The 21,743-nt window shown below is 43.1% G+C and overlaps 1 protein-coding gene across 2 annotated transcripts in view; it reads left to right on the top strand.

The window, feature by feature from the left end:
• Positions 1-21,743, top strand: part of CDK6 (cyclin dependent kinase 6) — a 201,024-nt gene that overhangs the window by 129,341 nt on the left and 49,940 nt on the right. For both annotated transcript variants that reach the window (XM_050939664.1, XM_050939663.1), the window contains one exon: positions 21,007-21,116. In XM_050939664.1, the coding sequence (XP_050795621.1) occupies positions 21,007-21,116 (110 nt within the window). The remainder of the gene's footprint in view (positions 1-21,006; positions 21,117-21,743) is intronic.

Raw genomic sequence — 21,743 nt, 5'->3', positions numbered from 1 at the left:
GGTCGACGTCCGCGGCTCCCTGTATCGACTCCGCTACCACCACTGCTCGCTCCAGTGGAGTTCCGGAGTTGATGGGAGCACGTTTGGGGATCGATATATCGCATCTAGATGAGACATGAAAAATCAATCGCTACCCGCCGATACGGCGGGTAGTCTGGACATACCCCTAGCTATTGCCCCATAAGAGCAGCATTGGCAAAGGGTTTTCAGGGATGTGCTGAATCTGCCCTCCCCCAGACTGGCTTGACAATTAAATTCCCCCTATCCAGACAGGCATGATTGCTTTGGAGGCTGTGCTGACTTTGTCCAGACCTCCTCAGTAACCTCAGCCTGACTATGAGATTCCTTCTAGGCAGACTTTCTACCATAAAGAGCCCAGAGAGTTTCCATTAACAAGAAGCTAGTGGAACTTGAATGTGAATAGAGCTCCAAGTGGAGACAAAAGGGGGATTTATAAATGACCATGGCTGAAAATTTACCTTTCACTAATCACAGTTCAGGTTCCTTCTGAATATTAACCCACTTCAGGTGTATAATCAATCTAGATGAATATCTTAATTGTAGACATGTCAATGGTTACTCAAGTCTAAATTAGACTTTTAATTTACTGCTCAGAAACATTTTGCCTAAAATGTTCAGATTAGTTCGGAATGTACTTGAGAGCACTTTTACCATGTTTTTGAGTACAGATCAGGTAAATACATAACCAAATACATAATTAGGCACATTTAAAGCATAGTTAGCCAGTTTGTACACATGTTCCCTTTAATTGCACATGCAAATGAGACACCCAATACCACATCTAAATTTGAAATTCTGGCCCTTTTTCATCAAATAGGTGTACTTTAAATAACATTTGTATCTCTTGCCTGTTAAAAAGTTCCTAGTCATTAGCTCTTAAGACAGGATTATTTCATAACTATGCATCTTAATTAAAATAAAAACATCTCTTCGGGATAATATTTTCACCAGCTTATTTCCTTTTATTTAAAATACCAAGCTGTAATCATTCGCTTTGACAAAAAGGACATCCATCTATTCAGTTTTCTAACAAAAATGTGCATACAGTATACATTTTTCATTTTCACAATAAAATGCTGGTCCAAAGGTAGACAGTGAGAGTCTTTATATTTGACACAATGTTTTTTAGATTATTCCTTTTTAAAAATAACATTTTTACAGGCCAAATTCTGATGTTTATATTCCATCTAAATTTGTCTAATTTCACCCACAGTGATCTTAGAGTTCTTTTTGAAATATTTTTTTGAAATATTTCTTCACATTAGAATTCACTTTGTGTTGGTCCTAGGAACAGAAACCTTGCTACCCCTGCTTCTACTACTGAATGGGTTAAACAACTGGGTTTGTTTGAAAAGAAGTTCCAGCCAGTTAAGATGTATTGCAGGTGGTTAGAAACATTTTGCAAGTCTGGAAATTTCAACAATTTTTTTTTTAATTTTACAATTTTTTGTTCTCAATGCCTCCTCCCCCTCCCTTCTGTCTCTATTTTTTTTGACCAACTCTGTAGTTTGTTGCAAAGTGCCCTGTTTGTATGAAAACTGAGCAGGTGGGAGGATTGTGACAAATGCTGTGAATTTCCCTACTTTGCCTTGTATTTTTCAACCCTTTCCAGGAACTGTTTAACCTGCTGTCATTGCCGGGGTATTGCCTGGCATCAGCCATGGAGCCCATAGCATGGCCTCTAGCCCAAATCGAGCTGTGTGGGGTAAGTCCATTTTGCCCCAGGACACTGTTTCTTTGTGCATAATTTGATACTGTTAAAAGCAGTAGTGGAAACCAGGACCAGAGAGGTGTATGGTGGCCTTACGTTTTTTCTTTGGTTTTGTTTGGTCTTTTAAGAACCTAAATAAAACACAGCACCTCAAGAAGTGGGAAGAATTTTTCTGGGGTTTCTGTTAGTGATGGGAAGTAAAGGGTCCATTACAAAGCCGAAATATAAATGCTATGGCCTAGATCCTCCAGTCTGGCTAGGAGGGACTCAGTGTCAGGGGCGGCTCTAGGTATTTTGCCGCCCCAAGCATGGCAGGCAGGCTGCCTTCAGCAGCTTGCCTGCGGGAGGTCCCCGGTCTCACGGATTCGGTGGCACGCTTGTGGGAGGTCTGCCAAAGCCACAGGACCAGCGGACCCTCCGCAGGCATGCTGCCGAAGGCAACCTGCCTGCTGCTCTCGCGGCGACTGGCAGAGCACCCCCCGTGGCTTGCCGCCTTAGGCACACGCTTGGCGTGCTGGTGCCTGGAGCCGCCCCTGCTCAGTGTAAGACCAGAGTGGGTGGGACACAAAGATGGCTTTAAGCCACCTTTACACTGCCTTGATCCTGGAGCTGGTCATAGTCTGGTCACTGGTCTAAGAGCTACTTGTGGCTCCAAGGGTGTTCCAGCCATAGGGATGTCCCTGCCATGCCCCCTTTCTCCCAGAGACTGGGAAAGGGTAGTGTAGGAGTCACTACAGCAACTCTACACAACTTGATGGGAATAGTCAGGGTACTGGAGGTGAGTCAGTTTTATGGCTGCTTTGTGCTGTCAGAGCAGACAAAGCAGCTGGAACAGGTGCTATGTCTTTTTAAATCATGGGCCAGATCCTTAGCTGGTGTAAATTTGTGATTGATTTAAATGGAGCCACGTTGATTTAATCCATCTGAGGATCTGGACAAATACATATATTCCAAGGTACTGTATCAAGCTATTACCTACCGAGTATTTCCTTTCAATCTAATAGTCTAGAATTCTGTTCTTTTTTATAACCCTCATTTGTTAAGAACAGGGGTCGGCAACCTTTCAGAAGAGCTGTGTCGAGTCTTCATTTATTCATTCTAATTTAATGTTTTGTGTGCTGGAAATACATTTGAACATTTTTAGAAGGTCTCTTTCTCTAAGACTATAAAATATAACTAAACTATTGTTGTATGTAAAGTAAAAAAGGTTTTTAAAATGTTTAAGAAGCTTCTTTTAAAATTAAATTAAAACGCAGAGCCTCCAGGACTGATGGCCAGGACTGGAGCAGTGTGAGTGCCGCTGAAAATCAGCTTGCGTGCTGCCTTCCACACCTGTGCCATAGGTTGCCTACCCCTGGTTTAGAATAATGTAAGAGAATTAAGGTGTTTGTTTTCTTGTAAGCTTGTATCCCTGTATTAATGTTTTAATTTTAGATTAACTTTTGGTGGTGAAACATTTGGCTTGATTTCTTTAAAAACAGAAATAAATGATGACTGTTATCATTGTAGAGCACATCTCTGTCAATGTCATTATTTTATCTGCAAAAAGAACAAGGAGTACTTGTGGCACCTTAGAGACTAACAAATTTATCTGAGCATGAGCTTTCGTGGGCTAAAATCCACTTCATCGGATCCATGCAGTGGAAAATACAGTAGGAAGATATATATATACACACACAAAGGACATGAAAAAATGGGTGTTGCCATACTAACTATAACAAGAGTAATCAATTAAGATGGGCTATTATCAGCAGGAGGAAAAAAAACTTTTGTAGTGATAATCAGGATGGCCCATTTCCAACAGTTGACAAGAAGGCGTGAGTAACAGTAGGAGGAAAAAATTAGCATGGGGAAATGGGTTTTACTTTGTGTAATGACCCATCCACGCCCAGTCTTTATTCAAACCTAATTTAATGGTGTCCAGTTTGAAAATTTATTCCAATTCTGCAGTTTCTCGTTGAAGTCTGTTTTTGAAGTTTTTTTGTTGGAATATTGCGATTTTGAAGTCTGTAATTGAGTGACCAGGGAGGCTGAAGTGTTCTCCGACTGGTTTGTGAATATTATAATTTTTTACGTCTGATTTGTGTCCATTTATTCTTTGGCCAAACCGGACAGTCTCTTCGCAAATGTACATGGCAGAGGGGCATTGCTGGCACATGATGGCATATATCACATTGGTAGATGTGCAGGAGAATGAGCCTCTGATAGTGTGGCTGATGTGATTAGGTCCTATGATGGTGTCCCCTGAATAGATATGTGGACAGAGTTGGTAATGGGCTTTGTTGCAAGGATTGGTTCCTGGGTTCGTGTTTTTGTTGTGTGGTGTGTGGTTACTGAGGAATATTTGCTTCAGCTTGGGGGGCTGTCTGTAAGCGAGGAATGTCCTGTCTCTAACACACTGTGACTTCAGTATGGAGATGCTGACTGCCTTGCTAAGGGGACAAGCACTCTCAGTTCCCATTTACTGTGGAAATCAGTGGGAGTAGTCCCATTGGATTCCATGGGTTTTGGATTAGGCACTATTGCCTAGAGTGACCAGACATCCCGATTTTATCGGGAATGTTCTGATATTTACTTGGTTGTCCTGCGTTCCGACTGAACATCGGTCGGGATGCAAATTGTCCCGATATTTTGCCCTCCCCCTCCCCCTGTGCACTGGCTCGCTCCCCCCCCCGCCCCAACTCCACCCCGGACCCACCCCAACTTCCTCTCCCTCCCCCATTGGATCCCTCCCCAAATTCCCGCCCTGGCCCCGCCTCTTCCCCATGCACACCTCATTCCTCCTCCTCACACCTCCCTCACACGCTTGCGCTAATCAGCTGTATGGCGGCACAAGCACTGGAGGGAGGGGGTAGAAGCAGGATGCGGCAGCCAGCTCAGGGGAGGTGGAGGCAGAGTGAAGGTGAGCTGGTGTGGGGGGGCAGGGTGTGGAGCTGCTGTGGATGCTCAGCCCCCACGAATTTTCCTGTGCTCAGGCAGCTCTTGGGGTTTTTTTTGTTTATTTGTTTGTTTGGCGGTGGGGTTCTTTTGTTTTTGTTTTTTCCTCCACCGCCGGCTCTTGGGTTTTTTTTTTTCTTCTTTTGTTGCTCCGCCGGCACGCACGCACGCGCGCGCACACACACGCACACACACGCATCCCAATATTTCACGTCTCTCATCTGGTCACCCTAACTAGTGTCACATCTCCTATTTTAGATGCTGTTTCAAGATCTTTATTTTTGTATAAAAATAGATCACTGTGCAAGTAAAGTTTCATTCAGTGACTCAGAAACAAAGTTGCTAGGCACTCTGCTTATTATATCCATATATAATTCAAAAGAATTCTTTGAAATATGCTAAATGGAAAGAGATTTCTTTGTATGCGTTTTGAGGTAGGCACTGAATTCTAACCAATGGTTAAAGCATTACCTCATATTCAGAGCTAGTTTTCTTTCCTAGTAGCAGTTACAGACAACTGTCTAATCCACAGAAGACTCTTGAGGTGAAAGCTACTATGTCTAGTTAAAGTGCCTTCCGTTTGTATTTATACACACACACACACACACACTAACAACGGATGTACCTAGAAATATTCTACATCAACCTCATCATACTAGGTAACGTGGCTCTTCCTAGAAATACAACACACAATTCTGATTAATTTTGTGTGTAAACCATCAAAGCAAATGAATGTCTCCTTTATTCTCACATTATCTTTCAGTAGTTTTTGAGGTTTGTTTCTTTATTTCCAAGGCACAAATATCTTAACATCAAAAACAAGAGAACACATTGAAATAAGAACCTTATAGTGAGTCGTATATGTGGTCTGGAGTTATCTCTTTTTTTTATTTAAGTGGTTTTTTTCTTGTTAGTTTGATCAATAAAATAATTATTATGTAATAATAACAAAAACAACCCTGTCTCACTTCACAAAATCAGTTAATTAAACAGACATCCAAACATGAAACACAAGTGAAAATATCATTGAAATTACCATTACTGTGTACTATGCCATCAGACACATGTACTGATATATATTAACTTCTTGAGGAACAAGCGATTTATAGAATCATAAGACTGTAAGGGACTTCAAGAGGTAATCTAGTCCAGTCCCTTGCACTCATGGCAGGGCTAAGTATTATGTAGACCATCCCTGACAGGTGTTTATCCAACCTGCTCTTAAAAATCTCCAATGATGGAGATTCCATAACCTCCCTAGGCAATTTATTCCAGTGCTTAATGAGCCTGACGGTTAATAAGTTTTTCCTAACGTCCAATTCAAACCTCCCTTGCTGTGATTTAAGCCCATTGCTTCTTGTCCTATCCTCAGAGGTTAAAAGGAACAGTGTTTCTCCCTCCTCCTTGTAACAACCTTTTATGTATTTGAAAACTGTTATCATGTCCCCCTCAGTCTTTTCTTTTTTCAGACTAAGCAAACCCAGTTTTTTCAGTCTTTCCTCAGAGGTCATCTTTTCTAGACCTCTAATCATTTTTATCGCTCTTCTCTGGGTTCTCTCCAATTTGTCCAAATCCTTCCTGAAATGTGGCGCCTAGAACTGGACACACTACTCCAGTTGAGGCCTAATCAGTGCAGAGTAGAGCGGAAGAAATACTTCTTGTGTCTTGCTTACAATACTCCTGCTAATACATCCCAGAATGACGTTTGCTTTTTTTGCAACAGCATTACACTGTTGACTCATATTTAGCTTGCAGTCCACTATGACCCCCCAGATCCCTTTCTGCAGTATTCCTTCCTAGGCAGTCATTTTCCCATTTTGTGTGTGCGCAACTGATTGTTCCTTCTTTAGTGGAGTACTTTGCATTTGTCCTTATTGAATTTCTATTTACTTCAGACCGTTTCTCCAGTTTGTCCAGATCACTTTGAATTTTAATCCTATCCTCCAAAGCACTTGCACCCCCTCCCTGCTTGGTATTTTCCACAAACTTTATAAGTGTACTCTCTATGACATTATCTAAACCATTGATGAAGATACTGAACAGAACTGGACCCAGAATTGATCCCCCTGCAGGACCCCACTCGTTATGTCCTTCCAGCATGACTGTGAACCACTGATAACTATTCTCTGGGAACAGTTTTCCAACCAGTTTTGCACCCACCTTATAGTAGCTCTATCTAGGTTGCATTTCCCTAGTTTGTTTATGAGACGGTTATGCGAGACAGTATCAAAAGCTTTACTAAAGTCAAGAGGGGACATGATAGCAGTTTTCAGGTATCTAAAAGGGTGTCATCAGGAGGAGGGAGAAAACTTGTTCACCCTAGCCTCCAATGATAGAACAAGAAGCAATGGGCTTAAACTGCAGCAAGGGAGATTTAGGTTGGACATTAGGAAAAAGTTCCTAACTGTCAGGGTAGTTAAACACTGGAATAGCTTGCCTAGGGAAGTTGTGGAATCTCCATCTCTGGAGATATTTAAGAGTAGGTTAGATAAATGTCTATTAGGGATGGTCTAGACAGTATTTGGTCCTGCCGTGAGGGCAGGGGACTGGACTCGATGACCTCTCGAGGTCCCTTCCAGTCCTTGAGTCTATGAGTCTATACCACGTCTATCACTCCCCCACCCCCATCTACAAGGCTTGTTACCCTGTCAAAGAAAGCTATCAGGTGTGTTTGACATGATTGATTTATTGATTGATATTTGACAAATCCATGCTGACTTATTATCTTCTAGATATTTGCAAATTGAATGCTTAATTATTTGCTCGATTATCTTTCCGGCTACAGAAGTTAAGCTGACTGGTCTATAATTCCCTGGGTTGTCCTTATTTCCCTTTTTATAGATTGGCAGTATATTTGCCCTTTTCCAGTCTTCTGGAATCTCTCCAGTCTTCCATGACTTTTCAAAGATAATCGCTAATGGCTCAGATATCTCCTCAGTCAGCTCCTTGAGTATTCTAGGATGCATTTAATCAAGCCCTGTTAACTTGAAGACATCTAATTTGTCTAAGTAATTTTTTACTTGTTCTTTCCCTATTTTAGCCTCTTCTGATCCTATCTCATTTTCACTGGTATTCACTATTTTAGATGTCCAATCACCACTGACCTTCTTGGTGAAAACCGAAACAAGTCATTAAGCTCCTCTCCCAATTCCACATTCTCTGTTATTTTTACCCGTTCATTGAGTAACGGGCCTATACTGTCCTTGGTCTTCCCTTGCTTCTAATATATTTGTAGAATGTTTTCTTGTTACCCTTTTTGTCTCTAGCTAGTTTGATCTCATTTTGTGCCTTGGCCTTTCTAATTTTGTCCCTACATACTTGTGTTAATTGTTTATGTTCAATGGTAATATGACCTAGTTTCCACCTTTTGTAGGACTCTTTTTTTATTTTTATGTATGTAATCTGCCTACACCCAAGAGTAGAATAGAAGTACTTTCTGAAAGCCCATTGGAGCAATTTGATTCACCTATCCCATAAAAGGAAAAAAGATTTTAATACTTCTATAAAAAGATGTAGTATGAAGGTTGCATTTCACCAATGAAGGAACCCTTCTCACTAACAATACCTATAATTCTAATGGCATCAAAGGCAGATGGGTAATAATGGAAGATCTATCACTTCGAGAATGAATTATACAAGCCTAAATGTTTATCCAATACTATAGTAAAATCTGGAAACTCCAGAATATGTTGTGCAGGGAATATTATCTGTCACCTTAACTACATGGTGGATAGGATATTATGATGATGTGTACTTTTGAGGGATTCATACATTCCAAGACCAGAAGGGACTATTGTGATCATCTAGCATGACTTCCTGTATAACACAGATCACAGATCTTCCCCCAAAATAATTCTGAGAGCAGATCTTTTAGCACAGCATCCAATCTTGATTTTAAAATTGTCAGTGATAGAGAATCCATCAGAATACTTGGTAAATTGTTCCAACGGTTAATTACCCTCACTGTCAAAAATGTACACCCTATTTCCAATCTGAATTTGTCTAGCTTCAACTTCCAACCATTGGATCATGTTATACCTTCCTCTGTTAGACTGAAGAGCCCGTTATTAAATATTTAAATACCCCATGTTGGTATTATAGACAGTGATCAAATCATCCCTTAACTTTCTCTTTGCCAAGCAAAATACATTGAACTCTTTGAGTCTATGAATATAAGGCATGTTTTCTAATCCTTTAAACATTCTCATGGCTCTTCTCTGAACCCTCTCCAATTTGTCAGCATCCTTCTTGAATTGCGGGCACCAGAACTGGACACAGTATCCCTTTAGCAGTCACATCAGTGCCAAACGCAGAGGTAAAATAGAGTCTCTACTCCGTCTGTAGATTCCCCTGTTTATGCATCCCAGGATCACATTAACTCTTTTAGCCACAACATCATGCTGGGAGATCCTGTTCAGCTGATTATCCACATGACCCCCTAATCTTTTTAAGAGTCACTTCTTGGATTAGAGTTGCCCTATCATGTAAGTATGGCATATATTCTTTGTTCCTAGATGTATACAATAGACATATTAAAACACATACTGTATGCTTGCTCTGAATCAGAACCACTCCCCCAGTTTTTGTGTCATCTGCAAACTTTATCAATGATCATTTTATGTTTTCTTTCAGGTCACTGATGATGATGTTAAATAGTATAGGGCAAAGAACCTGATCCTTGCGGGACCATATTGGAAACACGCCTGATTGATGACAATTCCCCATTTAAAATTATATGTAGAGACCTATCAGCTAGCCAGTTATTAATCCACTTAATGTGTGCCATGTTAATTTTATATCATTTTATATCATTTAATCAAAATGTTGTGCAATACCAAGTTAAATGCCTAAGACTAAGTATATTATGGCAACACTATTACCTTTATCAACCAAACTTCAAATCACCTCAGAAAAGGATATCAGTTTCTTTTGACAGGATCTATTTTCCAGAACCCTTGTTGATTTACATTAATTACATTAGCCTCCCCTAATTTTTCATTAAGCATGTGAGATTAATCAAGAGATTCGATTAGACAGACTCTCAGCCAAGAGAGCCCCCTCTTTCTTAATAAACCTAGAGTACTCAATAAAGGTTGGCAGAAGATGAGGGGAAAGTATAGAGAAAATCACTCAGTACATATTTCCCTTCCATACTGCAGGTGCTGACACATGAACGGATTAATTCTTGGTTCTTAAATGATTCCTTAATACCATGTTTTCATCAAATTAGGTAATACTGTGTTGTAAGAGCACACATCCATTTTTAAACATATTTAGTTAGGAAATCACATCCATCCTTCTTATTTGTTTTAGTAGAGCTTCAGCAGAGCCCTCCTAAAAGGCAAGGAACATGCATAATGCAGAGAGAGGATAGTTAAGATTGAAGCCAGGTTCCATGTCAAGCCTTACTTTTAGCATCCTATAACTCCATCTAGTAAAAGTGATTTGTCCTGAAAATTGCCATGGTTACTCATAAGACTATGGAGAAATTTTCTGCAAAGTCTGAAGAAAATTGGTCAAGCTGTTTTTGAGTTACAGGTCATTAAAAATCGTCCTAAATATGAAACCACTCAGTAGGAGATCTGTAGTAAAGTTTCAACCATGTTCCACTGTAAATCCAACTGAACAGTTGGGAATAACACCGGAGATGATTTTTAGTTATTATGGGAAACCATGAAGCCAATATTGAGATTGCTGTATAATCTCATTCTTTGTACAGAAGAAACTAGAGCTAAAAAAGATGCCTCAGCCCAGAGATAAATCCTATGAGCAAGAATTGAGCTAAATAATTTAGTCTTAGAGCCACATTAGAGATCTTCTGTGTCTATAAAAGTTATCTTGCAGATTCTTGCATGAAACAGAAATGTTTCAATCATGGGTGGCAGGTATCATAGGCTGGGGAGCGGCTATTCCTCCCCAGAGAGCCAGGTGTGGCCACGCCCATGCTCCGCCCCAGGCCTCCTTCTGCTTCCCAGTCAGCATGGCTTCAGTCCCTGTGCATGGTGGCCCTGGCTTGGGCTGCGGCTGTGCCGCCAGCCGTCACAGCACTCCACAGCTGCGGCCGCACTGCCCACCTTCCTGGTGCTCTGGGGCTTTGGTGGTGCTGGGGCCATGCCGCCCACCCTCCCAGCGCTCTGAGGCTGCAGCCACGCCGCCTGCCTTCCCAGCGCTCCGCGGCTCGGACTTTGCCACCTGCCCTCCTGGTGCTTCATGGCTGGGGAGACAGGAGCCGTGCTGCCTGTCCTCCTGGCGATCTGGGACGGGGGGGCAGGGGCTGTGCTGCCTGTCCTCCTGGTGTTCTGGGGCTGCAGCCATGCTGCCCACCCTCACGGTGCTCTAAGGCTGGGGGTTTGTGGCCATATCACTCACCCTCCCTGTGCTCTGGGGCTGGGGGCCTTGCCTGGAGCAGGCACTGGTGGGGGGGGGCCTTGGGGCTCCGGCGGAGGGTACGCAAAAGGGGCAGAGCCTAGGTCAGAAGATGCGGGGCAGGGGGCTAGCCTTCCCTAGCCAGCAGTTCATGCACTGCCCATGGTTTGTATAGGGAAATGAGCTAGAATGGCTAATAGCAAGTTAGGAAAAAAAAAGGCACAGGTGTCGTTCATTAAAAACATTGTAGCCACAATCATAAAAGCAGAAGACACAGAAGAAGAATTTTGTTAGTATTAAATGAAACTCTTTAAGAATGAAATTAGTCCTGAAGGGACCTGTAAAATGGATAACTGTGTAAAAATATCAGTGTCTCTAAAGTCTCAAACGAGATTGAGAAGACATTTAATGCTTTCATTGACCTCCATCTTTACAAAGACATACAGACATAACTACATAAGAACACAAGAATGGCCATATTGGGTCAGAACTATGGTCCATCTAGCCCAGTATCCTGTCTTCCAACAGCGGCCAGTTCCAGGTTCTTCAGAGGGAATGAACAGAACAGGCAATCAGTGAGTGATCCATACACTGTTGTCCACGCCCAACTTTTGGCACACAGAGGCTAGGGACACTCAGAACATGGTGTTGCATCCCTGACCAGACTGGATAATAGCTATTGATGGACTTATCCTCTATGAACTTATCTAGTTATTTTTTTAACCCAGTTATAGTTGTAACCTTCAGATCATCCCTGGCAACAAGTTCCACTGGTTGACTGTGTTGTATGAAGAAATACTTCCTTTTATTTGTTTTAAACCTGCTGCCTATTAATTTCATTGGGTGACCACATAACATGAGAACTAGGGGAAGGAGTAAATAACATTTCCTTATTCACTTTCTCCACAACAGTCAAGATTTTATAGACCTCTATCATATCCCCTCTTAGTCGTTTCTTTTCTAAGATGAAAAGTCCCCTTTGTTTTAATCTCTCCTCATACGGAAGCGGTTCCATACCCTGAATCACTTTTGTAGCCCTTCTCTGTATTTAATGTATCTTTTTTGAGATGGGGTGACCAGATCTGCACTCTATATTCAAGATGTGGGTGGACTATGCATTTATATAGTAGCATTATGATATTTTCTGTCTTTCCTATCTCTTTCCTAATGGTTCCTAACATTGTTAGCGTTTTTGACTGCCGCTGCACATTGAGCAGATGTTTTCAGAGAAATATCTACAATGACTCCAAGATCTCTTAAGCAGTTCCCGGAATCAGCAGCATGTCTCTTCTCTGGCTCCTACGTGGAGGCGTGGCCAGGTGTCTCTGCACATTGCCCCATCCACAGGCACCACCCTTGCAGTTCCCATTGGCTGCAGTTCCCGGCCAATGGGAGCTGCAGGGGCAGTGCTTGGGGTAGGAGCAGCATCCAGAGCAGAGCCCCCTGGCTGCCCCTACACATAGAAGCCAGAGGGGGGCCATGCTGCTGCTTCCGGGAGCCGCATGGAGCAGCTCCCGACCCTGTTCCCCAGCTGGAGCGCTGGCTGGAGCCCCAGACTCTGTTCCCCAGCGGGAGCTTGAGGGCCGGATTAAAACGGCTGGTGGGCCAGATTCGGCCCACGGGCCGTAGTTTGCCCACCCCATGACTAACAGATAAAGTATTAGTTTCATGGTCTAGTCCACCTGAGCATCTGATTGATGAGAAAGCAAAGGGCAGCTGGACAAGATAGGACAACAGCCATTTGGCATGGAAGGTTTGAATGCAGCAAGAGGAAGGGAAGAAGACTGGGTGAAATTATGGAGAATCAAAGGGAAGGTGGTGGGGGTGTCAGATTAGAGAAAGTGAGGGAGGTAAGAGTGAGTAGAAAGTGGCAAAGTTTGAGGGAGTATTCGCCTGGAGATTTGTGTAGGGCAGAAGAGGTGTTCTGAGTAGAAGAAGCAAGGGAGAAACTGGCATATGGAGGGAAGGCAGAGGCAAGGGAGAGGAACTGGCAGGTGACATTGGAAGGACCTGGGAGACCCTAAGGAAGGAGGAGCTGAAGAAATCAAACAGACTGGGAAAGAAGAGAGGCAGCTGAAGAGGGGAACTTGTTAAATCAGAGGACTGAAGTTGAAACAGGATCACTGAACCCCCCCTTGCTAAAATTGTGGCCCCAACATTCCATTTTAGTGGTGTCAGATATAAAGGGTTAAGCATAGTTGAGCAACACATGAAAATGTAGATGCATGCTTTTTTATGCTAAAAATGTTACTTTATCAAGCTGTAATGTCAAAGTTCTCTCTTTCTCTATGATAGGGCCCTCCTCACTGATTATGTGGCCTACCTAAGCACTAAGACAGAGAGCAGTGTAAAGAGGAAGCGATGAGCTAGTTGTTCAGCTCACCATATCCTGTGTTCAGAATAATTTTCATTTCTACTTATCTGTAAATGTTAATGGAATGTCCACAAATATTTGCTTGGTTTCTATGGTGAGAAAGAGTGAGTGAAATTCTGTCAAAACCAAACTACATCATACTGTATTTCTTAAAAGAGGATCCCTAGCAAGATAGGAGTTATCTGTGGTTATTGCTTATGTGCAAGTTGACATTTGATAAATAACAATCATTTTGAGATTCACATCTTGAAATTCAAACTTGCACGTTACAAACCCTGATATGACTTGGACCCTTTTGTAGGTAGATGGTAAAGATCAGTTTATCAGAACGCAGCCCAAGGCAAACAAGTTCTCCTCTTAGTATGAAGCAATCAGATATTTATCAGAAATAAACTTGCATACCTCTTTTTACAGTGTATAATTGTTTAAGTTCCCAAATTATTAAGAACCAGATGCCCCCTCTCTCTAGATAGCTAGTCATACAGACAAACACATACGCACATACTCTTGTGTGAGTGCAGCACAGAGAACAGCAAAGTTTCAGGGAAGTGGGCCAGGCAGTGGTCATGTGGAAGGAGCAGCTCCCATGCTGCATGCTTTCCCAGTCTTCTGTAAATAGCAGCATCCACTCTGAGTGTACAGTTCACATTGGCTCTCTGCTACAAATTGAGGTGTGTGGCCAGCAGGAAGGGAGCAGCTGCTGTATGTGGCATGCTTCCCTGGGAAAGGAACTGCAGTTCTGGGGTAAATTGTCACGGAGGTTAGTGCTGGTCTGACCAGCATTCAATCCTTTACCCTGCCCCAGAGCAGTTCACCGTCACACTGAGGGAGCTAATGGAATGGGAAACACCCAGTTCGGGAGTAACTTGTCTTTAAAAGTCCAGGAACTTAGAATAAAACAATCATATTTTGCCAAGAGGACCCGGAAATTCTAAATTAGAGACTGGTGGCAGCAAACACCTTTCTTCCATAAGGTCTAAATTCTTCACCTCCTGATCCAGCCAGTGGCCCTTGGATGTTGTCTGGACTTTTCCATGGCTGCTTGCATGACTGTGGAGTTTGGGGCAGCATGGAAGAACAACTCCACTCCCTTCATCTGGACAAAGTACTGCTTTTTGGCTCTCATAGTAGTAGGGGCATGCATGCGTCTGACGAAGCGGGTATTCACCCATGAAATCTTGTGCTCCAATACATCTGTTAGTCTATAAGGTGCCACAGGACTCTTTGTTGCTTTTTACAGTTCTTCCTGGTTTCAGTGTGGCCTCATTAATTAGGAGTGCTACTCAGATAGAGCCTGTAGGTGCTGGGCTATCGAGTAGCTTGTGTTGCAGTCCTGGACCTCTTCTGAGGGGATCTGGAACTCTTCTCAGGTCATGAGATGGTAAGAAGGAACAGGAAATGTGTCAGTCTGTACTGCCCCTTATGCCCTCAGCACGGTGCATGAGGAGAGCAGAGTGGAGGTGCAGACCCAATGGACACTACTTGCTCGCATTCTCCAGTCTCAGACAGATAAAGCGCATGTGTATCAATAGTGGAATACAAATAAGGCCCCAGCACCTGAAGAAGGAGGATAGGGCTCAAGTTTGAGCTCTTATTGATGAGGGCACTTTAGTGGCAAGACCCTCATTATAAGCTGCAACCGTTGCTGCTAGTACTGCTTAAAGATCCATGCCGACTGCTGTAGTGATGTGCCAGGAATCTAAGACCTGGTTCACACTAAAATTTAGGTCAACCCAACTATGTCATTAGGGGTGTGAAAAGTCCACACCACCTTTTGAAGCCCAGCCTACCTGTTTGATGCTTCACTTGGCTATGAAGGTTGCTTTCCTCATTGCTACCACCTCGGATGGATTGGTAGTGCAAGGTTCCTTCCTTGCACTATATTTCATAAAGACAAGGTTTTGCTACAGCTACATCCAAAATTCACCCTCTAAAGTAGTGTATTGGAATTTCACATAAGCCAGACTATCCACTTAGCTGTGTTCTTCCCAAAGCCCCATGCTTCCAGCATAGAAAAGAGACTTCATTCCCGCCAGATGCTGAGCTTCGGCATTTTATTCTACAGAGTACAAAATAGATCAGAAAGTCACCTGGGCTGTTTCTTGCCAAAGCAGAACAAGCTGTTTCCTCCTAGAGGATCTCCAAGTGGATCTCTGGCGGTATGCTGCTTCATCTGCTTCCTCCCCCACATGGAGTATGGGCTCATTCTGCAAGAATACAGCCTCAGTAGCAGCATTCCAAGTACCTCTGCTTGATATTAGCAAGGCAGCAACAAGTTCCACCCACACATTCATAAGGCATTGTGCCTTAGTCCAAGCCTCCTCCGCTGATGTATTCTTTGGAATAGTGGTTGTTACAAGCAACCATACAACCTGCATCCTCACACCCTCCTTTTCTATGAGTGCTGCTTGTCAGTGACCCACAGCAGAATGCCCATAAGGATTGGCAATCGAAGAAAAAAGGAAACTTCTTTGTAACTGGAGTTCTTTGAGATGTGTGATCCCAATCTGTATTCCACTACCGACCCTCCTTCCTCTCTGCTTCAGATCCTCTCTGATTCACAGTAAGAGGGGGAACTGGAGAGGCATGGGGCAGCCCCACCCCTTATATTCTCAGCACAGAGCAAAAGGAGAGCAAAGGTGCAGGTGTGGCCCAATGGACACTACTTGCTAGAATTCTCCGATCTCATGTGCATGGAGCGCATGTGTACCCACAGTGGACTACAGATAAGGACCACACGTCTTGAAGAACGACAGTTATGAAGGGTAAATAATTTTTCTTCATTTTGTGTGGGGAGGCCCACTTGGATCTCATGTTCAGAATCTGCAAGATTTGGTCCTGTTTCTCCTACAGATCTTCAGTTCGCACTGCTCCTCCCCTTCTGTTAGGTGACTGCCCCCACATCTGAAAAAAAAAGAATATGTGGAAATTCATGACCCTACAAATCTCTGAATTTTTTTAATTAAATTTTCCTGTCACATTTATTTCTCCCCAAAGGCTGCAGGAGAATATATGTGCAGACAAACATTGAGAAATACATTTAATATCATTAAACAAAATATTGAAAAAGGAACTCCACCTGATTCAGCATATTCCCTGGGCAGCCTTTATCAATGGTGTTCATAATGGCACCCTGACCGCAAATTAAAGTTCTCCTCCTTTGTTGGAATGAACTTCTGAGGGAGAGTTACCTTCCCCTGTACATATGTTAGAAAAGCATCCCTATTTGGTACCAACCAATCAGAGAAAATGAATGGGGTTACATTATACTCTCTTCTGTTGCTGTGCCAGTTTACATGAGTATGTATCTTGAAGTCAAAATTGGCTCAGCTCAGCTTTAGTTTGCACAGTGTTATTGAACTGTTTCAAAAATAAATTTTATGAATAGAGATCAAAGAATGTAAAAACAAATATGACACTTGTGTAAATATCCTTGAACTTCCCTCCTCTATCCATTCAACACCTCCAGACGCTGTCAGGGCATGTAATGATTGTAATAAGTGTTGTATTTGCTTTTGTTTCAGCTGGTTCCGACCAGCAAATTCAGCTGATTACTTGCATTGTTATTTCTGCTTAGAGGACAATTATATTGTTATTTTAAAAACCCACCTCTGTCATATGTTTCTGAGTACTGGTCTTTAAATTCAGCACTCACCACTTTAAATGACACGTATTTTAAATCTATTTCTATTTTGAAATTATTTCTTTTTCTGTATCTTTTTTAATTTCAGTTTCATAAGCCTAGAGAAACACTGCACTTTCCAACATATGTATTTTTGTATCTCAAAATTAATGCAATAAATGTGAGACCCCTGTTCCCTCTTTATAATATTGTCTGTAGTTTACAAGTACAGCATACTACCAATACTGTATTGTCCTTCAGCTGAAGATCCTGTTTCTTTCGGGCTGGATTGTAACTGTACCAAGGCATAGGATAGAAACCAAGCAGACATGCCAAACTCATGAAAAAAGCACAGAAATTGAGCTTGTTTTTGGCTTAATTGGCTTGTGAGTTGCTTGTTGCTTGTTTGGCTTCTTGCGTATTGCTTCTTTTTTTTTGATTGGCAAGGGGCAAACAGGCGAGGGAGGGAGAGAGTCGGGGTGCACAGTGGGCCCACCACAGTCCCAGGCTGCGTGCCAGGGGGATCTAGTCACATAAAGCAGTGGTCTTCAAAGTGGGGTGCGTGTACCCCAGGGAGTGTGCAAGACGATCCATTGGGGGGCGTGGTGGGAGGAGCACCATCGGGGGGGGAAGGGCGGCTGGAGGAGGGAGGGAATGAGCAAGCAGGGAAGATGTGGTTGGTGATGGGATATTGGATGGGATGGGATCTGGGTTACTGCAGAAAATTCTTTTCTGAGTGCTGGCTGGTGAGTCTTGACCACATGCTCAGGGTTTAGCTGATCGCCATATTTGGGGTCAGGAGGGAATTTTCCTCCAGGGCAGATTGGCAGAGGCCCTGGAGGTTTTTCACCTTCCCCTGCAGCGTGGGGCATGGGTCACTTGCTGGTGGATTCTCTGCAGCTTGAGGTCTTCAAACCACAATTTGAAGACTTCAATAACTCAGGCATAGGTTAGGGGGTTGTTATAGAAGTGGATGGGTAGGGTTCTGTGGCCTGCTTTGTGCAGGGGGTCAGACTAGATGATCACATTGGTCCCTTCTGACCCTAGAATCTACGAATCTATGAAACTATGTGTTCCTTCCCGCCACCCCCCGCCGCAGGCAGGGCCACCCGGAACGCAGGGGCTTTAGGGCCCTGGGTTAACTTTGGCCTGCAGCTCTAAAGCCCCTTTCGGAATGCGGCTCTGAGTCCTCCGGCCCGTGGAGGAGCTGGGGCAGCCGCACAGCCAGTGACTGGAAAGAAGTGGCGCTTTCCCCTCCCGCTGGCTGTGAGGCTGCCCCTGCTACTCCTGAGTCCTCCAGCCCATGCTCATAGGGCTGCATTCCAAAAGGGGCTTTAGAGCTGCAGGCCAGGGCCCCAGGGCACCCTTAGCCCAGGGCCCTGCAGCCCCTAAAGCCCCTGCGTTTCGAGTGGCCGTGCTCTGGGGAGGGGAGCTCCCAGATTTGTGGCCATGGGGGCGGAGCTGTGCTGCTCAGAGCCACCTGCACATCCCTTGCAACAAACAGGAACTGCCCTAGGTAAGTGCTCTGTACCTCCTTTCTGCCTCAGCCTTGAGCCTCCTCCCGCACCCCCATCCTGAGCGCTCTCCTGCACCCTAACTCCCTCCCAGACCCTGCACCCCACCCTGAGTGCCTTCCTGCACCCTAACTCCCTCCCAGACCCCGCACCCCACCCTGAGCCCCCTCCCACACCCTAACCCCAATCCAGACATTCAAATTGCTGTATCATAAAGTGTTAAACCAAGATTGTCAGAAATAATTAAGCATATTCAATCACATTGCTCTCACTAAAAATATTATTAATAATAATTTATTTTGTGAGAGCAAAAAGGTTTTTTGTACCGATAATAAATAAAATACAATGAAAATATTTTAAAAATGTTGTTTATTTCATCTTATCCTTTTTTAATTTCTATTTTTGTATGTTTTATAATGTACATAATATATAAGTATAGTACAAGGGTAGGCTGTGATTCTGACATTGTGCCCCAGCCATTTCAGACTCAGTCAGGGATGTAAGGATGCAGGCATGGGTGCCGAAGGTGGCACGCGAGCTGATTTTCAGCGGCACTCACACTGCCCCAGTCCTGGCCACCGGTCCTGGAGGCTCTGCATTTTAATTTAATTTTAAAAGAAGCTTCTTAAACATTTTAAAAACCTTTTTTACTTTACATACAACAATAGTTTAGTTATATGTTATAGTCTTAGAGAAAGAGACCTTCTAAAAATGTTAAAATGTATTACTGGCATGCGAAACCTTAAATTAGAGTGAATAAATGAAGACTTGGCATACCGCTTCTGAAAGGTTGCCGACCCCTGGTATAGTAGTACATGTATATCATTTATACATACTGTGATGGGGCAAGGCCAGATGGCTACAGTAAAGTACTGAGGAACAGGGATGTTAGCCCCAGGCTAAACAAATCCCTAGTACCGTGGTAACCAAATGGCAGTTGCTCCAGGTTAATGAAGGCATCTGGGGCCAATAAAGATCTTTCTAGAAGGCAGTGGAGATAGTTACTTTGATTAGAACACCTGCAGCCAATCAAGGCAGGCTAATCAGGGCACCTGGGTTTAAAAAGGAGCTCACTCCAGTCAGGCAGGGAGGAGCAAGAGGAGAAGGAGTGTGTGTGAGGAGCTGGGAGCAGGAGGCCTAAGGAGCTGAGACTGAGAGGGTGTGCTACTGGAGGATTGAGGAATTATCAGACAATCAAGCATTATCAGACAGCAGGAGGAAGGTCCTGTGGTGAGGATAAAGAAGGTGTTTGAAGGAGGCCATGGGGAAGTAGCCTAGGGAGTTGTAGCTGTCATGCAGCTGTTACAGGAGGCACTATAGACAGCTGCAATCCACAGGGCCCTGGGCTGGAACCTGGAGTAGAGGGCGGGCCTAGGTTCCCCCCAAACCTCGCAACTCCTGATCAGACACAGGAGCAGTTGACCCAGACTGTGGGTTCCACCAGAGGGGAAGATCACTGAGGTGAGCAAATCTGCCGGGAAGTGCAGGATCCACCAAGGTAGAGGAGGAACTTTGTCACAATAAATAAATATACATATATTGGGGGTGCATGCTCAAAATCTTTTAATGATAGGGGTGTGTGATCAAAAAAGTTTGAAGACCACTAACATAGTGTTGGGGTTCTTAGGGATTGGCTTGTTTTGGCCTTGTTTTGTAATGAGATTAGCTTGATTTTTGGCTTATTGTGAAAGTCGGGGTGCTTATTTACTGCATGAAAGTTGGCAACTGTGGAACCAAGCTATGATTCTGAAATTGTGCCCCAGCCATTTCAGACTCAGTCAGGGATGTAAGGATGCAGGCATGCTGGAAGGTTCATAATTTAGCTTTAGTCTTTAATGTGTACAGTTAGAGCCTGTACCTGTATCTAGGTTTATGGTGGGGAAACAAAGTGATAAATATTAACTGTCTGGTTTCTCTTTGTGAGCCCAATTTGCATTATTCACGCAGCCCCTAGTACATCGCAGTACCTATAAGACACAGTCCCTGGAGGACTGACTTCTGTAGAGATATGAGAATTTACAATTTGTCTCCAAATCAGTAGATTTTAGAGAGCAAGATTTCAGGGAGACTTTAGGTCAGCAGAACATATTTAATCATGTTGGAATTTGGTCAAGACACCACTCTTAATATCCCTACTTCTGCAGAATATGCAATGGAAGCTTTAATAGCCATAAGTGAGTTGGGACTAGGTTTTTTGACTCATCTTTAAATGAGTGTACAGTGCCTTCTAATACCACGATTCAGAAGGAATAATCCCACCTATTGACTCCTCCACACCACTTCTGGCAGCACCTGGATTTTCCTTAGAGGATTGTCATCTGAGCAACGATCAAACCTGAGCATCCTTAGTGTGTGAGACCATACAAGTTTAAGGCAATCTGGCTCACTGGACAACCTCACACACTAGCTGGTATTTCTGCAATTGAATATTTCTCCTAATATGTTCCTCTTTGTTTTACAGGTTGTCACTCTGTGGTACAGAGCTCCTGAAGTTTTGCTTCAATCCAGCTATGCAACACCAGTTGATCTTTGGAGTGTTGGTTGCATATTTGCAGAAATGTTCCGTCGGAAGTAAGAAATACTGTTTTCTCATCATTATTTTTAATGTGAAAATGGTGCAGAAATATGTAGTACTGTATATTGTAACACTATAGAGTAGAAGATTGGAAGCATTTTTTATTTACAGTTGGAACTGTAAAAGCCCATTATATATAAACTCAGAGTTGTGACTTCCATCTTGGATTTCTTTTTTTCTGAGGAGTGAGTCTCCCACAGCCTTTCTTAAAACGTTGGTTTTTTATGAAAGCCCATGTGAACACTGTAACAAGAACATAACACCTGAATCTAGATGGCTGAGATATAGATAAATAGGGGCTAAAGGATCTATGGACAGAGGTCTATATTGTGAGGTTCTGGAAATAATTTGTTTTGAGAAAGGAAGGACATAGCCTTCCATACGGTCGTCTTACTTCTGGAGTTTGTGCTTTTGAGTTCCAGATGTTTGCTTGTAGTCATATCTTGGCATACTTGAGATCTGGAAAGTCACTGTAATGTCAGTTTCTAGAAACAGACTGAGGTAGGAGTTTTTGAAGAATAAACTGTTTTGACAATGTCTTGGGTAATGTAGGTAGTAAAACTTCAATGTAGTCAGAAGTAAGACTTACTTTTGACTGATTCTGTTAGGTTAACTATCAGTAT

Source organism: Gopherus flavomarginatus, chromosome 2 (genome assembly GCF_025201925.1).
Source record: "Gopherus flavomarginatus isolate rGopFla2 chromosome 2, rGopFla2.mat.asm, whole genome shotgun sequence".
In the NCBI taxonomy this organism is placed as follows: Eukaryota; Metazoa; Chordata; order Testudines; family Testudinidae; genus Gopherus; species Gopherus flavomarginatus.
This window is presented reverse-complemented; position numbering and strand designations above follow the sequence as displayed.